General features: G+C 41.1%; 1 protein-coding gene across 1 annotated transcript in view; it reads left to right on the top strand.

Annotated features, from left to right (window-relative positions):
- Positions 1–16540, top strand: part of GPC4 (glypican 4) — a 106985-nt gene that overhangs the window by 74708 nt on the left and 15737 nt on the right. The window contains exon 3 of the mRNA XM_024746586.1: positions 9920–10311. Coding sequence (XP_024602354.1) covers positions 9920–10311 — 392 coding nt within the window. The remainder of the gene's footprint in view (positions 1–9919; positions 10312–16540) is intronic.

Raw genomic sequence — 16540 nt, forward strand, 5'->3', positions numbered from 1 at the left:
TCTCACCACTGTGGCCTCTCCCGTTGCGGAGCACAGGCTCCGGACGCGCAGGCTCAGCGGCCATGGCTCAGGGGCCCAGCCGCTCCGCGGCACGTGGGATCTTCCCGGACCGGGGCACGAACCCGCGTCCCCTGCATCGGCATCAACCCACTGCGCCACCAGGGAGGCACTACAGTATAACGTTGAAGTGGTGATCCTGAGCTCAGGCAACTTCATCTGTCATCAAAACTTCAGTCATGTTTATGAGATACCACTTCTTTCTCTGGCAGGAACAGGTTTTTTTTTTTTTTTTAAATAAACTTTCAAATAAAAATAAGGTTTCGAGGCTTTTAGGGAATTAGCCTTCTTTTACCAGAAAGCATCCCATTATCATTCTGCCTCCATGAGCTCTGGTCAGTCTGAGCGCTAGCGTGGGCATTTTGGAGTCAGTCCACTTATCTCTAAGGTCCTTTTTTGGTCTACACATGTAATTTTCTATTGTTCGTACCTCTAAAGAGACTATACAGTGTATAAACCAGTTTTTAAGTTGTAAACTGTGCACGTGTGTGTGTTTTCAGACCTGGCTGAAGTACAGAAGAACTTCCTTAGGCTGCACCTCCCCCCCTCCCAGGTCTCAGATTTCCCGTATCTTAAACCTGCGCCTCTGAGTTTAAGGACTCACCTCTTTATTTTCTCACACGTTAATCTTCTTCATCTAATCTTTGACTTAGAATATTCAATACCAGAAATCGACTATCCTGGGCTAGAGACATAGTCAGAAAACTTTAATGACAGAGCTAGCTGCTCCCCCTGTTGGCCAGTTTTGGGAATTTTTCTTTTTTTTGAAGTAGAACTGCTAATTAACATAGCTGAATCGGTTGTCTCATGAATATGCTAATCAGATACTCCGTTCAGGGGGCTTTGAAAGAATTGCTTGGCAAAAGGAATAGAAATAATAGAAGTGCGGCATAATCCGTGTTTGGGGACCGCAACATAAAAACCCGCCCCCAAATGTGGCATTTTGTGAGAGACTAGTTGTTTTTCAAAGAATCAGAGCGAAATCAAACAACCCAAATAGATTAAGATTAGAGCTGCCATGTTAAATATATTTCAGAATTACATAATAAAAATGATGTTAACAACTACAGAGATAGATTATTGCTTGCAAACTCCCTGAATCAAATTATTTGCTAGGTGTTTTTGCATGGTGTAAAAGAAATTTTAAGAAAATAGTGACGTTGTCTGATGCTAGCCCATTGGGAATACTACTTTCATTTGCCATTGTAGGAGCAAATGTAGCAACTTTGCCCAGGAGGCAGAGCCCTCCCGGTTGTCAGCCTGTTTCTGCTGTGAACCCACTGTGACCTGGGGCAATTAACTGGTCTCAGTTTTCCCATCCATAAAATCAAGGGGTTGAGCTGGATGCTCTCTAAAGACCCTTTCAATTCTACAAATTCTGTGAATCTTCTCAACATGTGACTAGACCAGCTGCTTCAGTGAAAGGTCTTACAAGATGTTAATTAGGCGTCTGCATGGTCCCCTCTATTTTCCTCCTATCATTTCTTAACCCTCCGCTACTTTCACTGGGTCTTTGAAAACCCTCCCATGAGCCTGAAGCTTGTTAACTCGAATAATAGTAGAAATGTTCTGAATTAGCTTAAAACCCACATAAAAGAAATAATTGTCCCATCTATCTGAAGAGTGCTTCATGTCCTGCCTTTGTGAAATGATAGAAAACAAGGGGGCTGGAGAGCTTAGGGGAAAGGGTGGCCACTCTTCATATTGAGCCAAATTTCTGTTTTAATCAGTGACTAAAAGTTTTCCATGGTTCATCCTGGCCATTACCTCATTAGGCCAGTAGGCTCAGCAGTGTCGGAGACGCAGCAAGTTGAAGGCATTTGAATTCCCATGCCCGTGAAAGACAAATATAGCCAACTAAGCTTCATGGCTTTTGGCTAAGCTGAAGTTTTTGGAATTTTCCTGACCCCTGACTGCAAGTATTTTTCAACTGCACGGTTTTCTTATTGTCCTTTGCACGGCCATACTGACTTCGTACAGACCTCCCGGGTCTTTAGTTTAAGTCTTCGACATCCTCAAGATAAATGTGTCATAGAAATGTGTGACGTACATACAACATACGGTTGTTTTTTAATCCTTACCTCAGATTTCATTCATTAAGATGTCTTTTTAAAATTTGTTGCTTTTTTAAACCTCTGCTACAGTGCGGCAATCAGGATGCGTAGCCACGAAAGTACAGAAAAAGACATGAGGCCTCTGACCTTCCTGCAAATGCAGTGTTCCTTCCAGATCATACTATGGGTGTTTGATTTGGTTGGAAAGCACTGCTACTCTGTGCTTTACAATTCTATTTTCCTTCTTTTTTTTTTTCTCTTTCCATGCAAAAGAGACTAAAACACTGGGTAATTTTGCTAATTCTTTGATAATCTCTGTGAAACGCGATGAGAAGGAGCCACTGCCAGCTTACTGGAATCAAATCAAGAGCTCAGATAAAACACACACACTTTTCTGTATTGACAAAGGTTTTCTGCCTTTTGAGTCGTTATCTCAGGTGTGGCCAGTTGTGGCTCTAGCATTGGCCGTCTCATTGAAGATGCTTGTGCAGCTTCCAGGGAGCCCTGAGCACACTCTCTTTGGGCCTCTTCTATTAGCTGTGGCTTCTTAAAGAAGGCGTGGTGTCAGCAAGAAGCAGCCGATCTGTTTGGAGGCGAGTAAATAAATACACAGAAGAGCTTCAGCCGAATTGCTTTTATCTATTTTTTGGTTCATTGTACTTTGAGCCTGGGAGTTGAGAGCCTTGTTGATCATCTCTGCTCACCCTTTTTCCATGCGTCTGTCTGTCCCAGCAAAGAAAAGGGCTTATTTGATCTAGCAGTGACTCTGACTGAGAGAATTCCCAAGCCAGTCAGGCCTTTCTTGTTCATTGTCCTGGCCCATCTCTATTGCGCGCAAAGCACGTGGTCTCTCTGTCTCTTTCTCTCCCTCCCCTCCCCCTCCCCCTCCCCCCATTCCCTCAAGAATCTGAAGCTCTTCACAATAGAGAAGACTGGAGCAGGGAATGCTACTTGGGCATACCTTTTCTGGAGGTCAGTTTGGCAGTGTATCAGAGGTTTCAAATAGCTTCATTCATACCCTTTGACTCAGTAACTGTACTTCTAGGTTTTGATCTCAAGGAAAGAAAGATCTGCGTACAGATTTATGTACAAGAATGTTCATCACAGTATTACTTGTAATAATGAAAAATAGGAAATTATCCTAAATGTCCCTTAATGATTACATTATGATCTGTTCGTATGGTGTCATAGTATGCAGTTGTTAACACTGATGTTTCTGAAGGCTTTTTAATCACATCGGAACTGCTAACCATAGTGTTACATGAGAACAGGGTATAAATACAATGTGACAATACATACCTTCATAGAAAAAGCAGGAAAGAAATTCAATAAACCATTGTTGTTCTCTTAATGGTGGGATTATGCGAATTTTTGTTTTCTTCATACCTTGCCATATTTTTCAAATTGCTGCAATTTGAAAGGAATACTTTATAGGAAAAAAGGTATTTTTAAACGAAAAATGTAAACTGCATTGGTGGTTTTTTTCCATGTTTGGTTTTTTTTTTTTTTTCCACTATTATAGTGCTCACTGTAGACAGTTTGGAAGAAGTAGAAAAAAATGCGTCGAAGCCTCCAGCATTTAAGTCGGATGAATAGAATAAAGGGAAATAAGTCATTTTTGAAAGCATGAGATAGATTACTTTTCCTATTGTGTCGCTGCAAAATTGGGGTGAACTAAATTGAGAAACATTGAAAAAAATCACGCCGATTCCCTAACACCCATCCAACACCACTGTACGCACCTCGTCTTTCTTTGGTCAGGTAGACAACGTATATACATACATACAAATCAGAATCATAGCCGATTGCGCTATTGTGCGTCCTGAGTTTTCTCTTGATATTAGATCATGAGCGGATAGACTGTATTGTGAGGTTTGTGTATGAGGTCATATAATAGGTCCACGTGGAGGTTAGTATATGGAGCACTTGGAACACTGCTTCAGCCTTGGAGCATTGTTTTCTTCTTCTTCTGTTTTTTTGGCTGACAGCACAGCATATGGGATCTTAGTTTCCAGATCAGGGATAGAACCCATGCCCCCTGAGGTGGAAGCGTGGAGTCTGAACCACTGGACCACCAGGAAAGTCCCCTCAGAGCTTTCTTAAACATGCCCTCATGGGCCCTTCTCAGTGAGAAGGAATCCGGCTGTGCTAAAGTGACTTGGCTAGCTGGTGCTGGGAGTACCATTGCTAGAAATGGAATGTGGTCCAGGGGAAGGGACCTTACCGTACTGACTGTGTGTCCCTGGCCAAGTTAGCCCGGAGAGAGAATTAGCATTCAAAATGCATTAACTACTAAAAGTAACCTTGGGAAGAAAGGGCTGCTCCTGCAGTGGCAGGGTCCCCCAGCCCCCTTTCATATGCTAACAGCCCCTAATAAGGGCCTCAGCTGGCAATGGCCTTCTCCTCCTAGGAGAAGACCTTTGTTGGGCTACAGCTGTTCATTGTTAGTCAAGTACCCGTGCTTTTAGTACACCGTGTCCTCCCTAGCAGGCACTCCTGAGGAAAGTGCCTGTTAGAAACTTAACACAGACTTGACCAAAAAAGCAAGACAGAGGAGGAGATAGTCTTTGGTTTCAGTCAGTAAAATACTTGCTTAATTTCCTTCTTTTCCCCCCTTCCACTTGTAGGTGCTTATGTTAGCTGTTCTTCATCAAGTAAAAGGCAGCTTCCTAATGATATAAATACAAGGGGGTAATTTATAGCACCAAGCAAATGGATTGAATAGAAAGGGCTTCCAGTCTCTTCAGATCACAGGTTAATTCTAGAATGCATTCTAGCACATTAATCAATAGCCAGTCGATTGTTTATAAAGTAGTAGCTAATGGCATTTAATAGCAGAACTGAGGGTCTTTTGACCTGTTTCAAGAATTTTGAATGTTTATTTGATGCAAGACAAGTGGCGGGGGGATAGAAGCTCCAGAAGTACGTGATGTTCTTCTTTTTGTAAAAGACAGGATATTTACATAGAAAACTTTTATACCGAAAGGTTTTGCCTTTTCTCTCTAGTAGTTTTTCCCATGTTAAATTGGTACTACTGACATTAAGAATAATCAGATGTTAGAGCCGGAAAACACTCCCAATCTCCAAGTCTCCTAGCTCAACCCTTGCATTGAGGTGCTTCTGGTAGGATGCAGATGAAATATACATGGGGAGGGTGGGGCATTGACCTGCCGCTTAATTCTCAGTTTTCCTTTCCCTGATTCTTTGCCTCCATATTTTTGTATATACGCATGCTGTGCATGATACTCTGTGTTGTAATATCATGTAAAATCTCTTCCCTGGATTTCTTCATCCCTTGTTTTTCACTCAGGAGTTGCTCCACCCTCGTAGATGTCTGGGATGTTTCACAGGATTGGAAGCTAGAGCCATTAAGCATTTCCTTTGGCTGAATTGTTCCCAGTTTTATAAGGCCTTGGGTCTTCTTAACCATTCTCCAGCAGCTTTGGCTTAATTTATATTCCCCCCAGATGGCTAATATTTGACTCTGCCAATAAAGATAAAAACCAGCCTTGAAAGGTTTTTTTTTTCTTTTTCAATAATTGTAGATATAAAGAAACTCTGAAGGTGACAGTAACATTATTTCACATATTATGAATAGTGTCCACTCACTGAGCAGCTATTGTGTGCTAGCCATTATCCATATGAGGTGAGCAGTAATAGCCCCATTTTATGGAAGAAGAAGCAACAGAGGCTCAGAGCGTTTAGATCTTCTGTCCCGTCAAGGTCACACAGCTCGTAAATGAGAGGGCCCATGCTTTTCCTACTGTGTCATACTGCTTTAGATCCTAGCACATTAAAGTGTTTATTTCCATTCCTATGTTGTGGTCATTCATGAGCCCTAGGCGTAGCAGTTGCTTCATCCTTGGAACATAAATCCTTAAGCCCCCAAACTGAAAATTGAAGGAGAAATAAACCCTGCTCACAGACACCATATTTAAAATGCTTATAAACTGTCTCCTCTCTCACTCTTCTTTTAGGCTCTCTGAGCAGCATTTTTCATGAATACAAGCAGTTGCTGCAAGGGAGATCTGAATTCCAGTTAAGTCAGCTTCTGATCCTGGTGGAACTCTGGTTTACACTGGTCCTGGCTGGTTCTCTCTTAGCCACCAAGTGTCTTATAATTGGCTTCAGGCATAATGTTTACAATGGGATGATGGCTCGTTGTCTCAGACCTGCACAGTTTTTCTTCAGCAGTTAAGATCTGATTCTGAGTTCTAAATAATGGGGGGGGAAGTGGAGATGAGCTTTGTAGCGATGAATGAAGTTGCTGTTGGTGGCTGGGGACCAGGTCCTGAATGTCTAATTTGTGTTCTGTCCCCCATTGTAGAAGGAAATGTGGGAAGAAAGGTGGGGAGGTGGGGAGGTTAAGGAATCTACAAGAACATATGAGAGCGGCTAGTTTGATAGGAGAAATGGGTGTAAAAGTTTTTTCCCCCCTTTTTTCTTAGAGCGAATTATTATGCTTTGATTGATATTGTACCTAATTGGTATGCATTTTAGAATTTAAATTATGTCTGCCATCCTTAAAAGATCTCTTTGAGACAAAAAGCATAGGTAGAATAGTCCCATTTACCTCGACCAGTAAGAACACGTCTAAGGAGAAATGAGTTTGGGTCTTTTGGTTCGCTTGACTTTTGTTCTGTTGACTTTGCAGGTGAAATAGATGAATATTAAAAAAAAAACTTGCTGTATGAAATGAAAGATTAAGGATTTTATAGATAGTTGAAAAGTCCCTGGTGCCTCCATAAAACCATGCGTGGAACGTGGCGGGTATAGTAAAGGTGAATTGGATGGAGAAAATTCATCTTTCTAGAAATTTTCATTACAGTCTCTTTGGGCAGGAAGGTTAAGATGCATGGCAAAGCTGTGTGCTTTGATTTGAGCCCATACCAACCACTTAGTACATAGTTGTCAAATTGCATAGCTATTTGAAGAGATCAAATTAGCAGATTTTAACTCCTTATATCAGTTTTGTAGAATTTCTATATATAATCCACTCAGTGGAATTATATCTGCAACTTATACAGCCACACTAAAGAATCTTTTAAAATGTGAAGGAAAGGAAATCAATTTTCTGAATGATTAAATGAATTAGAGTTTAATATGTATACAGCACCAAACTAAACTCTGAAAATATAAGCTAACATCACACACACACACACACACACACACACACACAAAACCTTCCTAGCAGAATTTGAGTCCCAGGAAATAAAGTAATGTCCATTGTGGTATTGGACAGAGGGCATGCTGGGTTAGAATCAGTCCTGTTCTTCGTTGGATCATTGCTCTTGTACTTTGAAGTAGCTGTATTATATATGACTATACCGACCCATAGGCTGTTGACCTGAATGAGGATCTCTAAGAATGTTTTATTTTTTCCATAAAATGTTCAGTGTCTTAGCGTTTCTTTGACCTGGATTAAGCCTAAAAAAATAGTGACATTTCATAGTGTTTTTCAGTTAAAACTGAGCTCGACATGCCACTGTGCCCCAACCCTTAAAACCAGCATTCATTAGAAATGCAAGTGAGTATTCATAATTACTTATTTAATGAGTCATGAAAGCACAAGTCAAATAATTCTCAACATCCTGTTTCTACACTAAATGATGTGTGCCAATTTTATGAGCAATATAGTAAAAATCCAATCTAAGGAAGGACCTATGGTTGCCTTTGGAATGTGCTCTTTTGGATGGTGAAATATTAGTGGCACTGGATTGACACAAGGCTTCCATACTGATCTCAATAACCAGGCTTTATATTTCCAGTATGTGAAAGCCAGCACCACTTGGCAAGGACGCTAGTGATTCAAGGACGGTACGGGAAGTGGACCAGATGACATTTATGGTCTTTTCTCGCCCTAAGATTCCACAACTCTGAAGTCTAGAAAAGTGCTGCCTACATCTCGACTCTTAGTTGAGAGATACTTCCACACAAGAAAATTCATCCCCGAAACCTCTTTAAGAAATGACACCCAAGAATGCAACAAATAATTTTAAACCCAATTTATTGGAAATATATTTTCCTCTAATTAAAACGTTACCCTTACCCTGAATGCTTCACGTTCAGCACAGTTGCCAGGTTGGTGCTGATTGCTAGTGAGAGGCAAAATGGGAGAAGTTTCATTGGCTAGAGTCTTGCTTCTCAAACTTTGGGGTATAGCAGAGTGCCAGATGGCTGGGTCCCACCCTCCAGAGTTTCTGATCCAGTAGGTTTAAGGTGGGGTCCAAGAACTTGTGTCCCAGTGGTGATGGTGTGTGCCCATGGAAGCACAGTCGAGAACCACTTGGGGTTTAGAGAGAATCAGAGGCCTTCCCGGCTACCTGATTTGAGTAACTCTTTTCATTATCATTCCCCTAGCTCCTTATGTACTTTCTGGCCTCCTTCCAGGGAGAGAACTTTGGTAAAAATGCCAGGCTGTGCAGTTGTAATGGGGATTTCCCTTTCTCTCGCTGAAGAAAACCCAGGAAATAAAAGGCAAACGGTAGAGAATGGTTTTGTAGCGCTATTGCATTTTGAGAAGATCACTTAATGTTCTTCTGGCTTTGAAGGAGTTGTCTTATTTTCCTTTCTGTTCCATGTTCACTTGGAGGCAGCTTCTTTCTTGATGTGGTCCTTATATTTTGCTTTGGTATTCATTACATTTCCTGCTTATAAACTTGATACCATGAGGTGTTTATTTTTATACCAGACATAGAGTCTTTAAGAATGATCAATGTTGCAGATAGACTGTTAGCTCCTCTCTTCAGGGAGCTCCCTGAGAAAAGCTTCAGGAGAAATTAATTTGACATTTGTATTTAAGAGATTAAAGTCTTTAACATTTAGGCTGTGTGGGTATGCGGTGCCCAAAAAGTAAATCTGAAAAAACCCCAAAAAACACAGGTATTCTTTTTTTTCCCACTTATTTTTCCATGTTATCTTAATCTCATGGTTTTACTGTATGAATCCTTTAGCAACCCGAGGTCACCTTGGATATCCCAGTTTATACTAATGACACAGGGAACACCTGAGAAGTTCTTTTCCTGCTTATGTGTGGTGTTTCGTTCTGTTTCTTGGCCTCAAGCATTTCCCAGGCAGTTTTCTTATATATCATGTAGATGTAAGGAGGAGAAAAGGAAAAAAATAATCATGTCTAAGTAAACAGCATGTCTTGAAAACACCTGTCCTGGTGTCATGTTACAATGAGGAGGCATTATCCACTTTGGTTTAGATTCTTTTTTTTTTTTTGCGGTACGCGGGCCTCTCACTGTTGCGGCCTCTTCCGTTGCGGAGCACAGGCCCCGGACGCGCAGGCTCAGCGGCCATGGCTCACGGGCCCAGCCGCTCCGCGGTATGCGGGATCTTCCCAGACCGGGGCACGAACCCGCGTCCCCTGCATCGGCAGGCGGACTCTCAACCACTGCGCCACCAGGGAAGCCCTGGTTTAGATTCTTACAATAAAAAGTTCTGGGAAACCTCATGTTTTAGACTTTATGTATCCATTTTTATCCAGTTCTTTATTTACCTTGTGACTAAATAAGAAAAAGGAGGGAGGGAGGGAGTCCTGAGAAGTTGTCCGTTTAAAGTTTCATTTTTTTCCCTCTTAGACATAGACACGTGACTTTGTGACATAGGTTTTCTTTCATTGACAAACGATCAGAGATGCCAAATCCCCCCCAAAGAAATCCACCTTATATACAAGCATGATTTCCAATTTAATTTCAGGATTTTTTTTTCCAGTTTTCAGATTTACCTGAAAAGCAAGCACTCTGTTATTGAATTACTGAGAACTCTTTCTTTTTTCCTTTCTTTTTTGGTTTTGTTTTTAGAATTCTTCAAAGAACTACTTGAAAATGCGGAGAAATCCCTGAATGACATGTTTGTGAAGACATATGGTCACTTGTACATGCAAAATTCCGAGCTATTTAAAGATCTCTTCGAAGAGTTGAAGCGCTACTATGTGGCAGGAAATGTGAACCTGGAAGAAATGCTGAATGACTTCTGGGCCCGCCTCCTGGAGCGGATGTTCCGCCTAGTGAACTCCCAGTACCACTTCACAGACGACTATCTGGAGTGCGTGAGCAAGTACACGGAGCAGCTGAAGCCCTTTGGAGATGTCCCTCGGAAACTGAAGCTCCAGGTCACTCGTGCATTTGTAGCAGCCCGCACTTTTGCTCAGGGCTTAGCAGTTGCAAGAGATGTAGTGAGCAAAGTCTCGGTGGTAAGCGCTGTTTGCATTCTGTGTTATTGTTTTCTTTTGTTTCACATTAAAAGAAAGTTTGGGAGATGTGGAAAAATAAGTCAGTAGAATTCCATCGTCTCAATAGCAATCGTCTTTTTCTTCTGTTCTTTTCTCATCTTTCTCTCCCCTCTTCTCTCCTACACTTCCTCCTGATACATGTGCATCATGTGGCTATAAACAATACAGCGATGAACATCTTCACGTATCAACATCATTCTTTCCTGTGGTTTCTTTGGTAACTATTCTTAGAAGCAGGATACGTGTTCACTTTGGAACCTTAATTTTAAAAATGGATTTAGGGACTACCCTGGCCATCCAGTGGTTAAGACTCCATGCTTCCACTGCAGGGGGTAAGGGTTTGATTCCTGGTCCTGGAACTAAGATCCCACATGCTGTGAAGCCAAAAAAACTTTCAAAAAATGGATTTAATACCTCCATATTCTTTTCAGCTCTTATTCTGCTTCTCCTTCAGAGAAAGAAACATATACAGATAGACTCCACATTTGGTTGTTTTGAGTGACTATGTTTGAGCCTGCTAGTTACAGTCTAGAAAAGAATTTCACATCCATTACTATATGTTTCCTTGTTATAAGGTATACTCAGAGCCCTTTAGAAGACAGACCTTTCTATGACAATTAATATGGACCACCTGCTCTTGACTTAATGGCTTTGTTTATAGAATTACCAGAAAACAGAATGGAATTGTACTAGCAGGGAAAAGCAAATGAAATAAGCCACATTTTCCTCATTTGTAAATTAGAGGAATTGGACCAGACCAGTATTTTTCAGACTGTTCGTTGGAGCCAGCTAAGGAGGTACCTCAGGGGCCTCCTTGAGGAGAGATAAGGGAGACACAGGGTTCTTCTAGTGGACGAGACCCTGCCTCTGTGCCTTTATCTCCTGGCTGCACCAGGGAAGCTTTGCTTTCCTCAGTTGTATGTAGTAGGGTTTTGAACATGATTTCAAGGGGGAAAAGATTCTATGGCCCCTTCACTCCCCCCACCCCCCAAAAAAGATGAAATTTGAAAACCTTTTGAAGGCCTTTCCACCTCTACCCTCTGTGACTCAACGCCAGTGAAGAAATAGAATATTCTGGAGCAGAGTTATCTTTGCAGGACTGATCTTAGTGCTGTTACCTTTAGGCCCTCAAAGGAAAAGCCAAATTTTAGCCCATTTGGTTGTTTTGAGGACTGGAGGACTGGTCAAAATACAAACTAGACAGTGATACTAACAGTAAAATATAAATCCAGTGGCTTCTTAGAGAGTTCATTCAGATTTAGGGTAGCCATATAATTTATTGTCCAAACCAGGAGGTGCTTAAAAACAGTTATACCCAGATAACATGGGCAGACCAGGATACATGGTCCTCCTAGCGAGGAATCTTACATTTACCAGAGTGAAGATAAAGAATTGTGTATTTTAAAAATTAGGTGCTTATTGGCTGTCTCATGTTAGCACTGGGAGATGTTAGTATTAGTTTGTTGGTTGCATTCCATTATTACAATTGTGTGTGTGTGTTCCCATTTCCCAGCCATAAGCCATCAGGAAACAATTCATTACAGTATGTTTTTGTTCACTCCTTTTCCTCCTGATATTTTCGTCATAAATTGCAAAAAAATAAAACAAAAAAAATCGTTGGGGCATATGAGGGGTGGGTGGGAGCAAGTAGGGAGATAATGGGTATAATTAAAGGAATAGTCTGAATCCTGAACTGCTGCCCCCACCTCTGCAACCATTATTAATCTTGGAGATGCTCCTGTCAGAGAGTCCCTAAACAATGCACAGTTAATCCAGATCAAAGTTAATTACATTGTAGTTCCCCTAACTCATCTGCCCTCCTTCAGCAATTCCTCGCATTTATCCTAAGCTGAATAGGCAGAAAGGTACTGCTGTGGTTTTCTTTTTCTTTTTTTGTTGGCGGGGGCGGGGGAGCTGCATTGGGTCTTCGCTGCTGCGCGAGGGCTTTCTCTAGTTGCGGCGAGCGGGGTCTACTCTTCGTTGCAGTGCATGGCCTTCTCATATCCATGCTTGCCATGTGCTTTTGAACGTCTATGTGTGTGTGCATGTGTGTGCCAAAGAGAAAAGCAAGGACTAGAACACCCTTTGCAAGTGTCTGAAAGTGGTTTCTTTACATTAACCATCCCCCCTCTGAGTTGATTCCTGGGAAAAAGGACCAGGCTGACACAAGCCTGCCACGGTGTTAGCCTCCCTTAGCCCCGTTGGGGCCCCTTTAGAGAACTGAGATTCCAGAACCCCTAACTTGAGGGGGAAGGTGGTGGTCGAACCAAGGAAGCAGGTTAAAAGATTGAGGGCTAGAAGTCTAGTCCACGTTATGCCACCTCCCAGGGTAGATAAACACTCGAGGCTTCCCAGTATCGCATTCTTCTTGACATGGTTCCCAGAATTAACTGAGAACCAATAAGATTGGTGGGAAATCAACAAGATTGACTGTTCACCCTTACTTACCTGTGCAATAAAGAGTACGTGACCCAGAAGGAAATAATCACAATTTCCAATGTTGCTTTTGGTATGATTTTTTTTTTTTTTTTGCGGTACGCGGGCCTCTCACTGTTGTGGCCTCTCCCGTTGCGGAGCACAGGCTCCGGACGTGCAGGCTCAGCGGCCATGGCTCACGGGCCCAGCCGCTCCGCGGCATGTGGGATCTTCCCGGACCCGGGCAGGAACCCGTGTCCCCTGCATCGGCAGGCGGACTCTCAACCACTGCGTCCCCAGGGAAGCCCTGGTATGAATTTTTTTAAAGCAAGAAAGAAATTTCTGTGTACCTTAGTTTTTTCAAGTTGTTTGAGAAAGTTAATTTCCAAATATGACCCTAAATTTTTGGAGAATTGATCCCTATTCTATATTCATTGTATTCTCATGTCTGCCTAAGAGTTGTTTGCATTGTTATACGAGAATACAATGAATACAAGCTATAGGGCTCAATTTACTTTCAGTAAAACATTACTTGCCAATTGTTTAGTGGAAAATACTGTTATGACTTAAATCTTTTTTATTATAGCTGATTTACAATGTTGTGTTAGTTTCTCGTGTACAGTTTCTTGTTACACACACCCACACACACTTTTTCATATTCTTTTCCATTATGGTTTATCACAGGATTTGAATATAGTTCCCTGTGCTGTACAGTAGGACCTTGTTATTTATCTATATTACATATAGTAGTGTGTATCTTTTAATCCCAAACCCCTAATTTATCCCTCCCCCACCCCGTTCCCCTTTGGTAACCATAATTTTGTTTTCTATGTCTGTGAGTCTGTTTCTGCTTTGTAAATAAGTTCATTTGTGTCATCTTTTAGATTACATATAAAAGTGCTATCATATGGTATTTGTCTTTCTCTTCTGACATACTTGACTTAATATGATAATCTCTAGGTCCATCCATGTTGCTCTAAATGGCATTATTTCATTCTCTTTTTATGGCTGAGTAGTATTCCATTGTATATACGTACCACATGTTCTTAAGCCATTTGTGTGTTGATGGACATTTAGGTTGCTTCCATGTCCCAGCTATTATAAATAGTGCTGCTATGAACATTGGGTTGCCTGTATCTTTTTGAATTAGAGTGTTTTTCTGGATATATGCCCAGGAGTGGGATTTTTGGATCATATGGTAAGTATTTTTAGGTTTTTTTTTTTTTTTTTTTGACGAACCTCCATACTGTTTTCCATAGTGGCTGCACTAATTTACATTCCCACCGACAGTGTAAGAGGGTTCCCTTTTCTCCACACCCCCTCCAGCATTTTTTATTTGTAGACTTTCTAATGATGGCCATTCTTACTGGTGTGAGGTGATGCCTCATTGTAGTTTTGATTTGCATTCCTCTAATAATTAGTGATGTCGAGCATCTTTTCATGTGCCTATTGGCCATCTGTATATCTTTTTTTGAGAAATATGACTATTTTAAATGTTGTGTTTGTAATTGATAACTTTAAAAAAATAACGTTTTGCTTTACCACTGAGCATCTTCTTGACTTACGGACTGACTTGAAATCAAACCCTTCCACTAGGTTGAGTTATATCTAAATTACATAATAATAAGACACTCAAGCATCAAATCAGTTTATAAAGATGCCAAAGCACAAATTATGTAAAAATCTATCATCAGTGTAATGTTTCTTTTTAGAAGGCTGGAAAGGAATACTTGCACATTTGAAAAAATATTCATTACATTCGTTTTTGGAGTATGAGTATCAGCTCAACAGAGGTTTTAATTTAAGGTGTAGTGGTATGGGGAAGACAGTAAATGATCTGGCTATGAAAATCATATTTCAAATTGAACATGTTGAAAATAATCTACATTTGATTGAGAAAAATTAGTAAGCTCTAACAGTGTGGGGACCCAAGCAATGTTTTTTCATGTAGGAACTGTTGTCCAAATGTAGTTGACGGGTGGAACTGGAGCAACCCAAGAAATACATTCCATCTTTTGGTGTCCAGTAGAATTAATTACCTTGGGCCTGAAAAAGACCCTTCAGGGTGGAGAACCTCACCCACTTCATCTACAAAGAAGCCTTTAAAGTCAACTATGAAAACCATTGTGGTCTTGGGACTAGTTATGCATACTTAACTCAGAGATGTTCACACTCTCTTTTCATGAGCAGATGCCCTGCTTCTCCAGTTTACTTTTGCAACAAAAGGATTGCTGTTATTTGCTGAGCAATGATTTGATTATCACTAAACCTTTTAAAGGCTATTAGCACCAGCAAGCTTAACTGACTTCAGGGGAAACTTGCTTCTTACTTGAAGTATGCTTGCCTTGCTTCAGTTTTTCTGGGCGCAGACATCCAGTGATTTCAGCTTGCTCCATTGAGCTTTGCAATTGAAACTTCAGAAAAGTCCCTTTAATTAGGAACAGATGGTTCACGAATACCCTGGTGCTACACATCTTTGTATTACTTATTCCATCTTTACTTGTCATGGTTCATGATACATTTCTTATTTACCTGCTAGCAGCAGCAGTTTTGCCTGGAAGGGTGAAGTCTGTTGTGGTCTTTCAAAAATGCACAAGTGGTTACATGCACCGTGAAAATTAATAGCTCCTATGCCAAAGAGAGTTGCATTCTCATGGTTTCAATTAACACTGACATAATGGGGCTGTGTCTATACCCCAACCCCAAACTCCGGGGACTGTAATTAGAAATCCTGCCTTGAAAACGATTTCCATTGATCCCCCTTTGTTGTTGTCTATTTGCAATGCCCGGACACCTACAAGAGTCCTACACCATTTCCCCAAATCATTATGTCTATTTTTAAAAATGAGCAATACAAAAAGCTTTTAAGTGTAGATATGTATTCAACATTTAATATTTTTCACACACAACCTTAAAGACTAGAATTGCAAAGAGGAAGGTGGGATATATATATATATATTCTATACACTGTAATACATACAGGGGTGGAGACATGGGGAAGGTAGGGGTGTGGGAAGTGTCAAGGACTTGAATACTCTCAAAACAATAATAGAGCCCTCTACAAGGGGGCGGATACAATGATGCTTCAAGTTATCATAACTGAGTCTAATTTAAAACACAAGACTTATTTTCAAGCATTTATGCAGTTTCAGCTACAGTGTGGCTCCAAATATTCCTGAATGAATCCTAGCTTATTTTATATCCTTTGTTATGTGTTTAAAATCCTATTATCAGGGACTTAGGAGAATCTCCACCTTCTTTCTTAGCACGTTTGTGTATTGAAATCAAACTGAATTGGGAAGTTGTTGAATAAACCCTTCACATCTCACAGCGTGTTTGGGTTCCCTATCTTTTTCTTTTTTTTTTCTTTTTAAAATTTTCTTTATTTCTGGCTGTGTTGCGTCTTCATTGCTGTGTGCAGGCTTTCTCTGGTTGCGGTGAGCGGTGGCCGCTCTTGTTGAAGAGCACGGGCTCTAGGCGCATGGGTTTCAGTAGTTGTGGCACACAGGCTCAGTAGTTGTGGCTCACAGGCTCTAGAGCACAGCCTCAGTAGTTGTGGTGCACGGGCTTAGTTGCTCTGCGGCATGTGGGATCTTCCCAGACCAGGGATCGAACCTGTGTCCCCTGCATTGGCAGGCGGATTCTTAACCACTGCACCACCAGGGAAGTCCTCTATCTCTTTCTTTGATAGTCCCCCTATCTCTTTCTTTGACCATAATTTGGGGAACGATTTCCTGTTATTTTTGTTGGGTGCTTATGTTACCAAGAACAGATA

Source organism: Neophocaena asiaeorientalis, unplaced genomic scaffold (genome assembly GCF_003031525.2).
Source record: "Neophocaena asiaeorientalis asiaeorientalis breed wild unplaced genomic scaffold, Neophocaena_asiaeorientalis_V1.1 scaffold1019, whole genome shotgun sequence".
In the NCBI taxonomy this organism is placed as follows: domain Eukaryota; kingdom Metazoa; phylum Chordata; class Mammalia; order Artiodactyla; family Phocoenidae; genus Neophocaena; species Neophocaena asiaeorientalis.